Genomic DNA, 16,144 nt, shown 5'->3' with positions numbered 1-16,144 from the left:
TCTCACTAAGGCACCACTGTTGTGTCTTTATACATCAAAAGAGCCTTGGAAATTCAGCCTCACAGCTTCAGGTTTCTTTGTTACATTGCTGTGCAGGACATTATTAAAAACAATTGTACCATGAACCCAAGTGCCCCTCCCTGCTTTCCATTTCCTTTAGCCCCCAGCCCTGTCTGAGGAGAATCAGCAGGACAAACACTGCAGTTCTTCATTTGTTGTGCCAACACTCAGCTGTTTTTCAGTGCATCCTCCTGCCAGCACCAGGCCATGCTGTGACCACAGATGCCAAGAGACGCCTGTCAGACTATCCAAAATCCATCTGGGAAGCCAGCACTCAGCAGCCACTGCTTGAGGTAGCCAGCTTTGAAAGGAAAATATGCCTGCTGTAAGAAGAGATGATTTGTATGCTCGTTATTAAAGACCCCAAAATAACACAGCAGAAAACAAACCAGAAACACCTTCACAACTGGCTTTACACAGAGAAGTGAATTATTGCCAGTGAAAACAGAAGAGAGAGAAGAATTGTTTCTACCTTAGGAGGTATTTGTGGCCCTGATAGACTGTGGGACTCATATATTTTCCCCTGTCTGAAGGGACAGAGCTGTTGGGTAAAGTGGAGCAGGCAGAGTCACAACACAGGATTTGCTGGGATGTTCATCCTTTCTCTGATGTTTGTGTTGCCATCACCATTGTCACAATTTACCCTGAGGGTAACAGGTACATCCATATTTCTTTGTGCTTTTAAAGTTTGTCAGGTGTGCCTGGAGTGCTGGGTTGGTGGTGTTTTATTGGTGAGGTAAAAAAACAAACACAAATCCATCTCAACACCTCTTTGAGTATTCAGCACATAATTTCTGGCCCCTGAGCTATTAACAAACTACCTCTTAAGCCAAGAACTGCATTTATCTCCTTTCTTAACACTCTCCCAAGTAACTGGTAATAGCTTTAGTGTTGGAATTACCTGCATCAGCACTCTCAGTGATACTGGATTTGGAGAACCTTCAAAAATTATCCTTTCCTGTGTCTTTGGGAGCCATTTAGTGTTATTCAGCTCATTCACTGGAAATTTTAGAGTGTAAGTCATATTTTGCTGCGAGAAACCCTGGTCCTGAGGTTGTATATTCTCCTGAAGGAATAACTTCAGGAGACCAGTTAAGACTTGCTGAAACTTTGAGGCCAAGGGTCACAGACAAGCCTTTTTTGTCTCTTTTATTTTCCATACAGCCTCTACAATCAATACTCTGGAATGCTATGAGAAAAATAACAGAGCCTTTGGGGTCCACCTGCATAGTGGAAGGTTTATCTTGTTCATGAAATCAATCCTTTATAAGATGCTGGATGGTACTGAATTATTTCACAGGGCTTGGGGGTATTTATTCCCCTGAATTTTGCTAGGCTTCTTTAAGAAAAAATAAAGGTGCATTTATCATACAAGAAACATCTTATAAATATATTTCACAGCTGTTATTTCCAATGGATGCACTCTCTCTGAGGATTACCATCTGTTCCAATTATTCCTTCATTGTTCTTGCTTTAAAGCGTGGCAGCTTTATAACTGCAGTGAAACTCTTGCCATGCATTTGTCTTTCTTCAGGATTTTAGCTTTTGTATCATTTTCCTCGGGGTGTGAAGGCTGTTCTCACAAAGCCAGTGGAAAAAATACACTTTAAATGTTGTCTGTGTGATGATCTGTCTGAGCTACTCAGCAGCAGAAAGAATGACAGTTCGAAGTGCAGGGGTGTTTCTCCCTTATTTATATCAGCCCTACCAAGCAGTGGATGAACCAGGCCCACCACCTGGTCTAGTGGAAGGTGTCCCTGCCCATGGCAGAGGGTGGAGTGAGATGATCTTTACGGTCCCTTCCAACCCAAGCCATTCCATAATTCTACCTGCACCCCAAAGAGAGATGCATGAAAGGAGATGGATTTCTGATTCATTTTATGACCCCAAAGCAACACATAAGAAGAGTGAGAATCAGCTGCAAGGTTCTGCATCAATCTCTCTGAAGTCTTTCCAGTAGACCTTTTCTAGCATATCCTTTTTGAGATATGCTAGCAGAGCCCTTTTTGAGATCTGATTTTAGAGAATTAAAATTTGTGTCAGTTTTTTGTGCTGTGTGCTTGGGAATAATCACAGAATCACAGAATCAGTTGGGTTGGAAAGGACCTCCAATCATCAAGTCCAACCCTTGATCCACTACCACTGTGGTTCCCAGCCCATGGCACTGATGTCTCATCTTAAAAAACTCCAGGGACAGAGAATCCACCACTTCCCTGGGCAGCCCATTCCAATGCCTGATTACCCTCTCTGTAAAGAATTTCTTCCTAATATCCAACATAAACCTCCCCTGGCAGAGCTTAAGACCTTGCCCTCTTGTCTTATTGATAGTTGCCTGGGAGAAGAGACCAAGCCCCACCTGGCTCCCCCCTCCTGTCAGCACCGGGGAGCCAGAATTTTTACTGTTCCATGGAATCATAGAATCACAGGATGGTTTGCGTTGGAAGGGACCTTAAAGATCATCCAATTCCACTGTCCTGCCACAGGCAGGGACACCTTCCACTAGCTCAGGTTGCTCCAGCCTGGCCTTGGACACTCCCAGGGATGGGGCAGCCACAGCTTCTCTGGGCAAACTTTGCCAGGGCCTCCCCACCCTCCCAGGGAAGGATTTCCTCCCAATATCCCATCTCACCCCGGCTTTGCCAGTGTGAAGCCATTCCCCCTTGTCCTGTTTCTAGGAGCCCAGGACTGACTCAGATGGCCACCTCAGCTTCTGGGTGAGCTCCACCACAGCTGGGCCCCAAAGCACCTTACCAATGGGGGTTCCCACGCCGTAGCCTTTGGAGTCGATGAGCCCCCCGATCTGGGTGAGGTTGCAGTTCCTCTGGGTCACATACTCGATGCTGGTGGACTCCATGAGCAGGGCATAGTCTGTGGTGAGCACCCTCTGGATCCCCTCGTCGTTGTTCTTCACCAGGGCCGTCTGCTGCCGGCTGCTCATGAATGCCCACATCTTCTCGTACGTGGAGATTTTGGATTTCTGAGCGGGGAAAGGAGGGCAGAGAGTCACACCAGCACCCAAATTGCACTTCTCAAATACTCCTTGACCTGGATCACAGGAAAGGTCCTGTATCATAGATAGGTCCTTTCACTCCATCTCAGTTTCTCCAGCCCTCGAGTCGCAGCTTCATGGCTTTTGGGTACCCCTGGGCGTGGGGGTGTCCCCAGGGCAGGTGTCTGGCCAGCCCAGGTCAGGGCTTCAGAGTTCCCAAAAAAAGGGGCAGAGTTACCTCTAGAATGTTATGGCAAAGGTGCTTTTTCCTTAAATGTACTGTAACACAGGTGGAGTGCAGGGATGGAGTAACTTTGCCCAGAAATCCCTGCTCCTGCCTTCCCCTAATTCCCAGGTCTCTCCCTGTGTCTCCCTGTGTGTGTGCTTAGCTCAGGAGGTATATGCAGTATTTTACAGCCTGAGGGAGGCAACGCTGTACCCTCGCAGAGCACAGAGTCTTCCTTTGGCATAAAGAAGTACCTGTCACATTTATTGTACAGAGACCCACTCCAGGATTTTTTATTTTAAATTTTGTACAGCACAAAGAGCTCCTAATCTTGTGAGGATCTGGAGGGGCTTCTGCAAAAAAAATAAAAGCATCTTTTATTTGTTTGTTTGTACTGTGTGTGTTTACAAGTGTGAGATATTGTATTTTTCATGCATCTTTCACTGTGTCACCTTCACTCTGCCAGGGACTCCATCCCCAATTTCTGTACAAAATTAGTGTACTTTCCCTTGTGTTTGTGTACACTTGTATTTCAGGCACAAGTAAGCCAGCATGTGCAGTGTATAAATATTTAATCACCTCATCTGAAATGTTTCTTTTAAAGGCCTATGCATTCTTTTAAGCCTACACATATTTCAGCCTGAGGGATTAATGGTGCAAAAAGAAAATCAGTGTAAAGCTGAAAACAGCTCTAGGAATTTGCTTGAACTTCTCATATTGAACCTCAGAAGTTATTTCCTCTAAAACTACATGTAAGCAACAGGTTTTGAGGTTTTGTCTCTGATGCTGGGTTTGACTTCAGAATATCAATGGCAGTGACTGTCTTTGGGCATGGAAGAGCTCTCGAGTCAAGGGATTTTCCCAGAGTCTTTCAGAAGATGGCACAGCTGGTCCCTGCTGCCTTATACTCCTGAGGAGAGTCTGGTACTCGCCTTACAAAGCTCCCAGGAATATCTCCATGTGGGTTTCCATCTTAATGGAGATGTCAGCTCATCCTTTCAAGAACTGTCTATAAAGGAAACCACTGGAGTTTGTGCCTTTCTTTGAGCACAGGAACGTTTCTATTCAGCCACACGAGAGCCATTACAAGGGCAGATCACCCTGGGCAGCTCCAGCAGGGACAGACTACACAAAATCCCAGAATTCCAGAATAGCTGGGGTTGGAAGGGACCTCTGGAGATCACCCAGTCCAACCCCCCTGCCAAGGCAGGGTCACCTGGAGCAGGGGACACAGGAACTCATCCAGGTGGGTTTGGAATGTCTCCAGACAGGGAGACTCCACACCCTCCCCTGGCAGCTGTTCCTGTGCTCTGCCACCCTCCATGGAAAGAAGTTCTTCCTCATGGTGAGGGGGCACTTGCTGTGTTTCAGTTTATGGCCATTGCTCCTCGTCCTGTCACTGGCACCACTGAAGAGCCTGGCACCATCCTCTGACAGCCCTTGGAGATATTTGTGTGGGCTGATGAGATCCCCTCTCAGTCTTCTCTTCACCAGACTAACCACAGTCTCACACAGTCTCTCCTCATCAGAGAGATGCTCCAGACCCCTCATCATCTTTGTGGCCTCTGCTGGACCCTCACATCTATCACGGGATTGACACATTCTGGATGAGAGTTATACCTTTTTGTCTCATCAGGGCTTCTGGTTAAAGCAGGGCAGGGGCTCAGGCTGGAGCAGCTCATGTTATTTTGCCCCAGATGCTGCTTCCCCACAGTGTCTCATCCCCTTCAAAGGCACTGCATGTTTGACTGTCTACAAACACCGTCCTTAGATGCTCCAGGGAGAAGCCTGACACCAGTTCATCCCGTGCTTAACTTCCCTGCTGAGACTGCTGATGGAGCTGCTAATTAATTCTGACTGTCACAGGATTTTTAGGCATGTATTCTATATTTATAGCTTGCTGGCTTTTACATTGACATTTTATGAGATTATCCATTTTGCAGGTAATTAATACTAATAATTTAAAAAAAAAAAAAGAACACAGTTATCTACAAAGCAATTAGCCACAGAAAACTGTCTTTTACTTACTGATGAGTTCATGTGTTTATGCAGCCCTTGTATTAAGAGTCTGTGTAATATTGACCATGGAGCACTTAAAAAAGGGACAAATAAAGTTGCATTTGGATTGCTGGCAGTATTATCAGTGTGCAAATGTGACTTTCAGAAGGTGAAGCAGAATTTTCCAGCCAAGTGGCTGGAAGAAAATGAGATCCCACCCTGAAGCAACCTGGAGGAGAATATCCCCAGGCTCCCTTCAGATCCCCCCATCACAGGCAGGTGGGTTTGGCCCTCACAGCAGTACAGCTGTGACTGTTTTTCCACGTGCCTTGGGGGAAAAACCTCCCAGCTTTCGTACTGCTGGATTTGGGTAAATGATGTATTTACCTACTCTGCTAATCCTGCCAAATGCTGTGATTCCTCCTCACTGTTTATCCTGGAGCGCCGGGAGTCTCTGACCGGCCAGGCCTGGCTGGTGCCATCTTACCTTGAAGAAGGTCATTGTGGATCCATCTCTAACAGCCCCATACTCTATCTTGGTTTGCTTTGCCAAATCATCTGCTGAATCGATGGGGGACTCCATCCTCTCCACGGTCAGAAAGGCAGCCAGGTTGGCAGTATAGGATGAGATTATGATTAAGGTGAAAAACCACCATATTCCTCCAACTATTCTGGTAGAAAGAGCTTTGGGCATCAGCTCTGATCCTGTTACGATACCACCAAAACAAGCATATTAAAATGATGCTGAGAGATGCCCTTCCTGAGATGCCACAGACGGTTTTTAGGCACAGAATGCTTTTATGAGCTGTAGGATGATAAAATGATTTAAACAATAATCTCACAGATGCACAGCTAACATTTATAATGGGAACACACTGTGAAGGGGATGTATGCCATGATACATGACAAATGGAATTATCCTTGGGTCTAAGCCCCTTTACATCCCTGAGCTAACCATCATTGTAATATTAACCTCTTCTGCCCCCAGCAGGCTATCCTAGTATTTTTGGTTGTTTCCTGAATCCTTTTTTGCCTGTACACTGTAATCAATTTTTAAACCAGAGATCTTAACAGAATCTTACAAGCTGCCTGACAGAAATATCTTACAGGAGAAACCTGCCCTCTGCATCCTATTGACGTATCTGAGCAGAGACAGGGAGATCAATGCAGTCCCAGTGAACTCATCAGCTGTGTGAACCTCAGCTCCAGCCCCAGAAAACCTCTTTTTATAAATGTGAGCTTCACATTTGAAAGTTCAGGGGGTGAATGGACACATCCTTTGGATCTACAGGGCAAAGTTTTGGATGGTGTCCTCAACACTCATTGTTGCTGAAAAGGGTTTAGCAGATCTGCCTGCAGGTCACACCTTATGTTTTGCTTCTGTTCAAATGTTAAATCCTCAAGCAGTGTCTCCGATTCTCCAAGTTTTCGAAGTAAAAAGCTGCCTTGGCTCTGAAGTGCATTGTTTAAACTGTCATTGCCATAAAACCCCACAGAGCAGCACGTGTGCACCAAAATGGTTTCTAAACAGCTCAGATCACCTGTATTTAAGGCACACAAGTATTTCTAAGCATTCTGATACAAATTTTGTGCTCTTTTTTTTTTAGGTGCATCCCCACCTTATATGGGTTACCAAAATCTGGTTCAGCAAAGCTCCTAGGCAGCCACCTGAGTACTTTTGACTTCAAAGTTAAGCCTTTGCATAATTATTTTCCTGATGAAGGATGGACTTAAGAAAACACCTGAGTGCCTGTGAAGGGAGATCTCAGCACAGTAAAGCTTTTGATGTGACAAACATATTTTTATTCCTGGAAAAACCTGTTGATATATTATCTCTCCCCAGCTATTTCACAAGTTCTGCAAGAAATTTCAACATGTTGCAGAGAATATTTTTAGATTTTGCAAGAACTTCAAAAGTGACTTTTGGGGCAGAGACTGAAAAGGTAAAAACTTCCCAAACAACTAGCAAACACATCTAACTTAGCTTTGTAAACACATAGACAGGTCCTTAAAGTCAAAGCTAAGCATAGCCCAAGGGGTGACAGGACTGTCAAACTGTGAGAGCAGTCTAAAAGCAAAAACTCTCACTTTAAATTTTCGAGGCCAAATGTACTTGTTCCCAGAGCTGTAGCTCTGTCTGGGTTTATATTTGTGGTCTGCCGTACTTTCTAGCTTTTCAGAATCGATTTTTTTAAAAATACAACGAAATATTTTCTCTCACTTTTTCTTTTGGTGTTATTGCTTTTAAGCTTAGACAATGACACAAATAGAATTTCTGCTCTTGGACCCCGATGCAATACCTGACTCTGACATCCCAGGAATGCACAACAGCAGGGACCTTGCGGACCCCCAAACCAGCAGCCCTGAAATCTGTCAGTGCTGCACAAGAGGAGGTGAAGAAGCCCTGAGTGCTGCCCTTGTGGGGTGAGACACCAAACCTCCCGTGGTCTCCTACAGCAAAATATGCTTTGTGGAAAGCAGCAGAGTACATTTTTAAGCTTTGAACCCACAGCCTGCTAATTATGCAGTGAGTGACTGTTTGGGGAGGAGCAGAGCCCACCGTGGGCAGGGACACCTCCCACTAGCTCAGCTTGCTCCAAGCCCCGTCCAACCTGGCCTTGGACCCTCCCAGGGATGGGGCAGCCACAGTTTTTCTGATGTGTGGCCTCACCACCCTCCCAGCCAGGAATTCCTTCCCAATATCCCATCTAACCCTGCCCTCTGGCAGTGGGAAGCCACTCCTTCTTGTCTTGTCACTGCCGGCTCTTGTAAAAAGTCCCTCTCCGTCTTTCCCATAGTGTCCCTTCAGGTCCTGGAAGGCCACGATTATGTCACCCTGGAGCCTTCTCTTCTCCAGGTGAACCCCCCAGCTCTCCCAGCCTGGCTCCAGAGCAGAGGGGCTCCAGCCCTGGCAGCATCTCTGGGGCCTCCTCTGGACTCTCTCCAGCAGCTCCAGGTCCTTGTGCTGTTGTTCCCAGGGCTGGAGCAGCCCTGCAGGGGGGTCTCACCTGAAGAGGCAGAGGGGCAGAATCTCCCCCTCTCCTGCTTCCGACGCTGTGGGATCAGCCCAGGATACGATCCATGCTCACCCCCTTCACCCTACACACTCTCCTGAACCAGATGCTCCTGGTCTGACCCGCTCCCTGGCTGAACTGGGGCTCTGAGGGAAAGCTTTCCTTTCTGAAAGTGCTAATTTCTCTGAATGAATTGGATGAAATGTGCCCTGTTTGGATGCTTTCAGAATATGAATAACACATCCAAGATTTCCAGGGGAAAACAGGGGAAGCAGCATCTAAATAAAAATGTTGCCAGCAAGACTCGGGGGCAGAGACAATACTTGCTGAAGTCTCTCTAGTGCCTTTTTATGGCAGACATGACAGCCAATCCTGATCCAGACTTTGCTCACGCTCTGTAGAAAAGAGAAAGTCTGATCATCACATTTTAAAATTTAAAAAAAACAAGTGGCTTCCAATCAAGCACAACAAGCAGCTGCTGCCAACAGGAAAGAGCCCAACGCTGGACGCAGAGTTTCCCAACCATTCCCATCATGTCCAAACTCTTCACATTGACAATGATGCACAGACAGTCACACGCACCACAAGTTTGTACATGGAAACATTTGTGTTGCCTTACAAATGTTTGGGTTTTTTCTTTTTCTTTCTTTCCTTTTCTTTCTTTCCTTGTTTTGTTTTGGTTTTAGTCTCCTTAAAAGACAAGCAGAGTCTGGTTGGGGCTGACTGTCATGTACCCAAGGTAGTGGTAACGAGCAGACACTGCATCCCACAGTTTGCTGTGGATGATGGTAAACTCCAAAAAAGGCAGTACAGGGAAACACAAAATCCTGGGGCACTTTCACACACAGGGCAACCACAGTTAGATACACACACCTGCCTGATACTGTAAAACCTCAGCCTGTGTTTTACTGATAAATTGGAAGGAAAACAAACAGGAAAAGCAATGCAGAAATGCTCTTCTTTCATCCAACCTCCTTCAAAGTAATTTCTGTGGGGAAGCTCTGTGTCCTCTAAATATATTAGTGCACCACTAAAAGCAGGTGCATCCTAGGTTCAATACCAACTTTATTCTCTACCATAGCTAGGAAAAAATCCTCCTCATGTTTTTCGTGGTTTTTTTTTTTTTTCGCTGCTATTCATGTCTGTTAAAGAGGAAAGAATAAACTGTACCTGTATGAATGCTTTAATTTTAATTTTACTTTAATGCTTAGGAATTAAATACCAAGGTACTGCTGGGCTTTTCTCTGGATTCCTTTTTGGTTGTTGTTGTGAGGTGGTTGGGGTTCTTTTGGGTTTTTTTGTTCAGCTTTGATTCAACTTGAAATGTTTGTCAGAAAATATTTTCATTCTTTTCAGTGGAGCCCAGTTTTGGTGAATAGTGACTTATTTGGAAACCTTAGAACATAAACAAGTGTGTTTAGTACATATGTCTGACTTCCCACATGGAGTAAACTTCACTGCCCTTCCTTGTCAACTGAGTAAAATGTCAGCTCTTTCCAAAATCATCAGCAACAGAGACTTATGACTGGGGTAAGGCTCCTAGAGTTGGATACCTTTACAGAAGGATAGGGCTCATACCTGCAGAAAAGCCATAAAAAAAGGGTTTGGTTTTGGTTTTGAACAATGAGTTTGACAAGTGCCAGCAAACTTAACAACCCTTCTGAAGAAAGAGCATCTTTCCTTGTTGGGCAGATAGAACAGTTTTTTTAGGGTAGCTAAGGCTGGTTACTGTTGGGATGGAGCCCAACATTCTCCTATTGCCAAACCTCTTATACCAATAAACTCAAACATGAAGCACTTCATAGCCCTCTTGCAAATATTTTCCATTTCAGCTCCAGAAACTCCCGTCTGGCCCTGTCTGCTTCCCTTTCTCTCAGACGCTTCCCCTCCTTCCTCCTGCTCTGGGTTCCACGGCTTCCTCTCCTCTGCCTGCTCCCGGTTGCAGTGGCACATCCTTTTCTTCCCTTCTTCTGTCCTTAGTCTCTCTGAGATCAGGTTTTACAGTATAAGTTGCATTTACAGAGGGTGGAGTTTACCAGCACAGAAGCCCTTGAGCAGACTGTGGGACGTGTGCGATAACGAAGTGTAACCGGTGTACCTTGCTGCATGAGAGCTCCAACTCCAAACCAGAAACTATTTAGTAAAGTAAAATTGTTTTCCACCACATCTGAGTCTGGGTTGCACGGGTGGGGGTTATACCACTCGTATGGTGTAAACCTGTGGCAGTCAACAGAAACAGTCTGTAAACAGCGAGTACACACAGCGAGCCTGCTGAACACCGCGCGGGGAGGGGAGGGGAGGGGGGAGAGGGCACAAGGAGGAGGAAACCTCAGCTGAAAGGGTGTCCTCGGGACATCTCGCAGCTGCCTCATGCCTGGATCTAGGACAGGGCTACTCCTGGATCTAGGACAGGGCTATTCCCATGTAGAACCCTCAAGGGAGAGGCTGCAGCCCTGCTTGCTCCGCTGACAGGCATCTGCAGGGCCCGGGGGACAACTGGAAGCCACGTAGCTGCTCCTTGGGAGAGCATGTAGGAGTTGGGAAGGAGTAGCAGCCCTCTAAAGGCAGCCAGAGTGAGCTGTCTGTGGTTGAGATGCATCCAGCAGACATCCTCTCCCTGAACAAAAAGCTACCCACAACTGGAAGGCATTCGGGGCAACTGCAGGGCCCGAAAGCCACAGGGACACGTGTCTGTCACTGCTGAGAGAGAATTCTGCCTTTAGTGGGAGAACTTGTGGTCTAACTACACACTGTGCCCCTCCTGCTCTGCACAGCACCTGGCAGGACCATGTGAAGAGCCACTTCTCCCCAAGGCACCTTTGCCTGCTGTTGTTTCCCACTGCTGCGTGGCTTCCTGCATATTCCTCATAAAGTTTAGGAATACTCTTTGACAATGTCATGCCAATGCATTCTAATTACTGCTCCAACAATATAAATAAGCACTGAGTTTGCTCAGCTGAAGTGATGAATTCTGGTAAAAACAAACCCACTAACTGGAGCAGAGTGTGGAGTGCCATCAGCTGCACAATATCACTGCCACCACAATGAGAGTCTCAAAAATCATGACAAAACATGCAGTTTTCAGGTTCAAGACACAACAGGTCTGCACACACCCCTTAAAAGAAAAGCAGTTACCAAGTTATGTGTTTCAGATTTATGCCAGAACAATGGAAGCAGGTGTTGTGTAGTAACCAAATTGTTCCCAGCTCTGTTCATGCACACCTGGGGAAACACATCCTTAGCAAGAGCCCCACAATTAGGATCAGTAGGTTGCTGACAGCCATAGGAGTGAAGAGGTCCCCTCCACAGCATCCCAGAGTGCTCACAGAGACTTCTTACTGTAAGAACTGTAAGAAGTTCTCTGTCTGATCTGCCCAGGAATCCCAAGACTGGGATCTTGCAGAGTTTCAGACAACCACCACATTCAGTAGGTTGGATACAAACATCTCCATCGTGGAAAGAGTAAAACAGCCATTGCTGGGAAGTGGCAATAAAATTCTGGCAGCAAAACTCTTTCTGCCAGACTGGAAAGATTTTTACAGCTCTGGGTATATATTTTAATGTGTCAGTAGGGTATAGATCTCCTTTCCACCTCTAAACAAAAGCTGATTTTCTGCTAGTGTTCCTATTGCTGTGCTGGGCTATAAGAAGAGGCTGGTTCCCAATTCAGCTCTATTTCACTGCTCAGATCTTCTCTTTCCCTGGCCTTTTTCCCATGTTTTTCTCCCTCTTCAGCAATAGCTGTGCTGAGGTTTCTGATAAAGATGAGATGCTCAAGGTCACCTAAGCACCTTTTTAGCACAGGCTCTGTGTGACATTATTCACCTCAGCTACTTGGCTCTCCCTTCATTGACGTAGCAGCACAGCTGACATGGCATTAGCAGGAAATTTTGGCAGAAAACACCTGGTTCATTCACTGTCAGTGTACTTGGAACAGAGCTTTGTCAGTCTGCAACCCTTCACAGTGATAAAAACTTCAGTGTTTGAGTTTAAAAATTAATGTTACTATTACAGGGCTACCCAAGGCTCAAAGACAAATGAGAAATTATTCAGCTGCTGAGAAGTCAAAAGAAATAACAGGAAGATTATCCCAGTCTATGGAAATTATTCCCTGGTATTTGTCTTCCATGAACTAATGTAAAAATACAGTTAACTGTTTGATTTACTGTGGCAGTGCTAAAAAGCGGATGGTTCCTGAGGTTCTTAAAACCAATCTAACCAATATTTGCTGAAAGACTTTGCAAATCTTACAGAAATCTTGATGCATTTGGAGATATGAGCAGGTCTAGATGTGGGCAGCAAGAAGGGCTTAGCTTAAAATTTGTAAATCTAAATTAACATGACACGTGAACACAATTTTTTGTACTTCTTCAACTTCTTCAGCAGTTGCATTTTAACAGAGCACTGCTTTTAGGTATCAGCTCAGTGAGAGCACTTGTGACAGAAAAAACCTAAGCATTCAGAAAATGATATTTTTTGCTGAACTGGGGCATTCTTTTTCTCTTTTCCTAAAAGAGGTGGGTTATAAAAATGAAATCTATTGATCTGTTCCCGTTGGTTCCGCTTGATCTGTTTCTGTTGTTGCAAGGTCTGGGTTTGTGCTGTGTGTTGTGAACATGTGTGTGGTGCCTGTACCTCTAGTGACATGTGAGCCTTTAGCTAATTTTAGCCATTAATTGGCCATTAATTTTAGCCATTTAATTTAGCCATGTTTGATGAATAGGCAGAGGCCTTAGAGGTTCTTGTGTTGTGAAACACTGCAGCAGGAGCCCCACCAGGAGAGGAGCTGCAGGATGAGCTCACCACTCCTTAGTTATCTGTTAATCAGAACCCCTATAAATCCTCCAGCTGCAGGAAAAGCAAATAAACACAAAGACTGACTTCAATCGGTGATCACAACCCACCAGGAGACACAGGTCTGTAGGGAAATTGGGCTTCACTGGTTATGCTGCTCCTGGAATTACTGTTTTTTAACAGAACACAGCTGGAAAAGGGCAAACCTATGGATTTACCAAAAGGCTGTATTTTGGGGCAATATTTAACAGCCAAGAAACAAAAGCAAATAGGCAATGATTTTTTTACCATGGTTCATTTCCTTTCACATGTCTGTGAGCAGACCAAGCACCCTGATACCTATTTAGTCTTCCAAAGTTGATGCCCTTTTTTTAAAAAATAGAAGCACTGAGGGTAACCTGGGTTTTGTTTTCCCTTCCACTGTGCTGAGCAATTGTGGGATATTTCCAGTCTTGGCACACAACTGCAGAAAAGTCAATCTGTCAGAGTCGAGCAGATTTAATATTAGTCATGAATGAGATCATGATTTGAGTACAGTAGGAGTTATTATTTATGGCACAGTGAGCCACTAAGAGCTTGTGGGAAGTCATAACTAATTGTACACAGCTCCACAGCTGCAAGGGATGGATCAGCTCCTCTTTTACCTGGGGCCAACACTGATAACTTAACCCATGGCCCCTCCTCCTTTAATTCACAGAATCATTCAGGTTGGAAAAGACCTCTAAGATAATCAAGTCCAACCTTGGACTGATCACCACCAGGTCAACTGGACTGTAATTCCCTTCTCCTTCTTCACACTCTCAGTGATTTAAAGGAAAAAAAGCAAATCCCACAAATGTCTCTGCTTTGGTATCAGTTTAAAAACATGGAAATGAGCAAAGCATTCACACAGGTTTGGCCCCCTGGGACCAGGGTTGTTCAGTGGGCCATGGGGAAATGTGTATTTGAGGCCAGTCTCCCCCAGCAGAACTGCTTGTGTGAGCTAAGGCTTTGCAGGGCTCTGTCTCTTGATTAAAAGAAAGCACTGAATTGGAGGATGAGCAGAAAGAGCTTAATTTGACCTGGTTCACACAGAAGTGAAAGTCAGACCCAATGTGCTGAATTACTAGAATTAATGGTTCAGATGACAGCTGGTTTATGACCTTTGAATCTGGGATATGTACGTGTACATTGGAATATATACATGGTTGTTGACTTCTTAAAGTTGAGCGCCGTCATCTGCAATAAAAACTGCAGCATTTCTGTTACTTTCATAGAATCACAGAATAGTTTGGGTTGGAAGGAGCCTTAAAGCTCACCCAGTTCCACCCCCTGCCATGGGCAGGGGCACCTTCCACTAGCCCAGGTTGCTCCAAGCCCCGTCCAACCTGGGCCTTGGACACTTCCAGGGATGGGGCAGCCACAGCTTCTCTGGGCAACCTGTGCCAGGGCCTCACCACCCTCACAGCCAAGAATTCCTTCCCAATATCCCAACTAACCCTGCCCTCTGGCAGTTTGAAGTCATTCCCCTTTGTCCTGTCACTCCAGGCTCTTGTAAATAATCTCTCTCCATCATTTTTGCAGGCTCCCTTTAGGTACTGGAAGGCCACAATTAGGTCACCCTGGAGCCTTCTCTTCTCCAGACTGAACATTCCCAGTTGTCTCAGCCTTTCTCCACAGGAAAAGTGCTCCATCCCTATTTTGCTGTGACCTGAATGTGTAATGGGCTTCCAATAATACATTACTTTTCTTCTTATATTTCATATGAAAAAAATGAAGGATAGGATGAGCTAAAAAAAAACAGCTGGGAATGAAATTCCAAGGCCACTATCTGAATAACTATGCCAGTTCAGAGTTTGGGTTTTTTCAGGAGTACAAAAAATAGTGTTCCTGAAATAGCAAAACCTCTGACAAGTTTCTAAGTTCATTTTCTTTCATGCTTGGTTCGCTCCTGTTCAAAGCCCTCAAGCAACTGCCTTTCCAGAATGTGGTCCATGGTCTCTGAGGCCAAGGGAAGTGTCTTGTACCCACTTTGTGAAACCACATCAGCTGTCTGGAGTTTCTAAGAGAAAGTTCAGTGACAAAGAGTTCTCTGTTGGCCCACTGGACATGTGACTGTGTCCACTAGTCCAGAAACTTTGTGAAGAGCCTTGGAAAGAGATACAAGCTTTGGGTTTATTTGGAAAAGTGGTATGTGCTTATTTCCTGCTGGTTTTGAACAGGGACGTCACCAGGACCCTGCCACTGGCAGGAATAGTGAACCCCAGGCAGAGCCTTGGGAGTGTTTCACCTTGAGATTGTCCCCTCAGGCTCCCAACCACTTTATCTTGCATTTCCAAGGGGGGAGGATTAGCTGAACTAATTAAAATCCTTCAGCATAAATATGTTCACATTCTCTTTTTTCCCCTTTTCACTATGTGCACTGTGAGTGGAAGGGAGAAGTGCCTACATGCAAGTCATATAAAATGCTTTTCAACATAGAGGTGGGGTGTGCAACAAAAATCCCATATTTCTCTTCCTTCAGCCCTTAAGGAAAGCAAAATCTTATCATATTGCAATGCATAAAAGTGATAGCAGTGTTGATGTGAAAATACCAAGGGACATTGCAGAACATTATGTTTTAGGACTGGATAAAACACTTCGGATAGTTTTATACCCTCTGGACTCCACAGAGCCCAACACCTACAGGAGGAGAGCTGGTTAATGTGGATGCATCCAAAACTATGTCTTGGACTTACCTTGCAATGACAAAGAGGACACAGCTGACCCCGAGGCAGGCTAGGAGGACATACATCCAAATATCAGGAGAAAGAGGGTTTAAAAAGGAGAAAACACCAGGGTTTGTGCCATTGGGCTTCCGGTACAAGATGCTGATTCCCAGCGTCATGAAGGGCTTGGAAAAATCAATTACTTTCTCTCTTACATAGGTAATGGTGAGAGGAGCAACAGCCAGATCAGCTTTCTGAAAACACAGATGGGAAAACACTCATTCTCTTTCATGTTCAGCAATGAAACAATTCCCTCCATTTCTTCCCCGAGTATTAAAAACTAAACCAAATTTGATTAAAAATCCGAAGCACGCGA

The 16,144-nt window shown here is 45.2% G+C and overlaps 1 protein-coding gene across 2 annotated transcripts in view; it reads right to left on the bottom strand.

Moving 5' to 3' along the window:
• Positions 1-16,144, bottom strand: part of GRIK1 (glutamate ionotropic receptor kainate type subunit 1) — a 54,608-nt gene that overhangs the window by 10,909 nt on the left and 27,555 nt on the right. For both annotated transcript variants that reach the window (XM_018077107.2, XM_029961494.1), the window contains exons 10-13: positions 15,799-16,022; positions 10,386-10,504; positions 5,761-5,978; positions 2,812-3,037 (exon numbers count right to left, since the gene is read on the bottom strand). In XM_018077107.2, the coding sequence (XP_017932596.1) occupies positions 2,812-3,037; positions 5,761-5,978; positions 10,386-10,504; positions 15,799-16,022 (787 nt within the window). The remainder of the gene's footprint in view (positions 1-2,811; positions 3,038-5,760; positions 5,979-10,385; positions 10,505-15,798; positions 16,023-16,144) is intronic.

Source organism: Manacus vitellinus, unplaced genomic scaffold (assembly GCF_001715985.3).
Source record: "Manacus vitellinus isolate BGI_N305 unplaced genomic scaffold, ASM171598v3 scaffold_35_pilon, whole genome shotgun sequence".
Lineage (NCBI taxonomy): Eukaryota > Metazoa > Chordata > Aves > Passeriformes > Pipridae > Manacus > Manacus vitellinus.
This window is presented reverse-complemented; position numbering and strand designations above follow the sequence as displayed.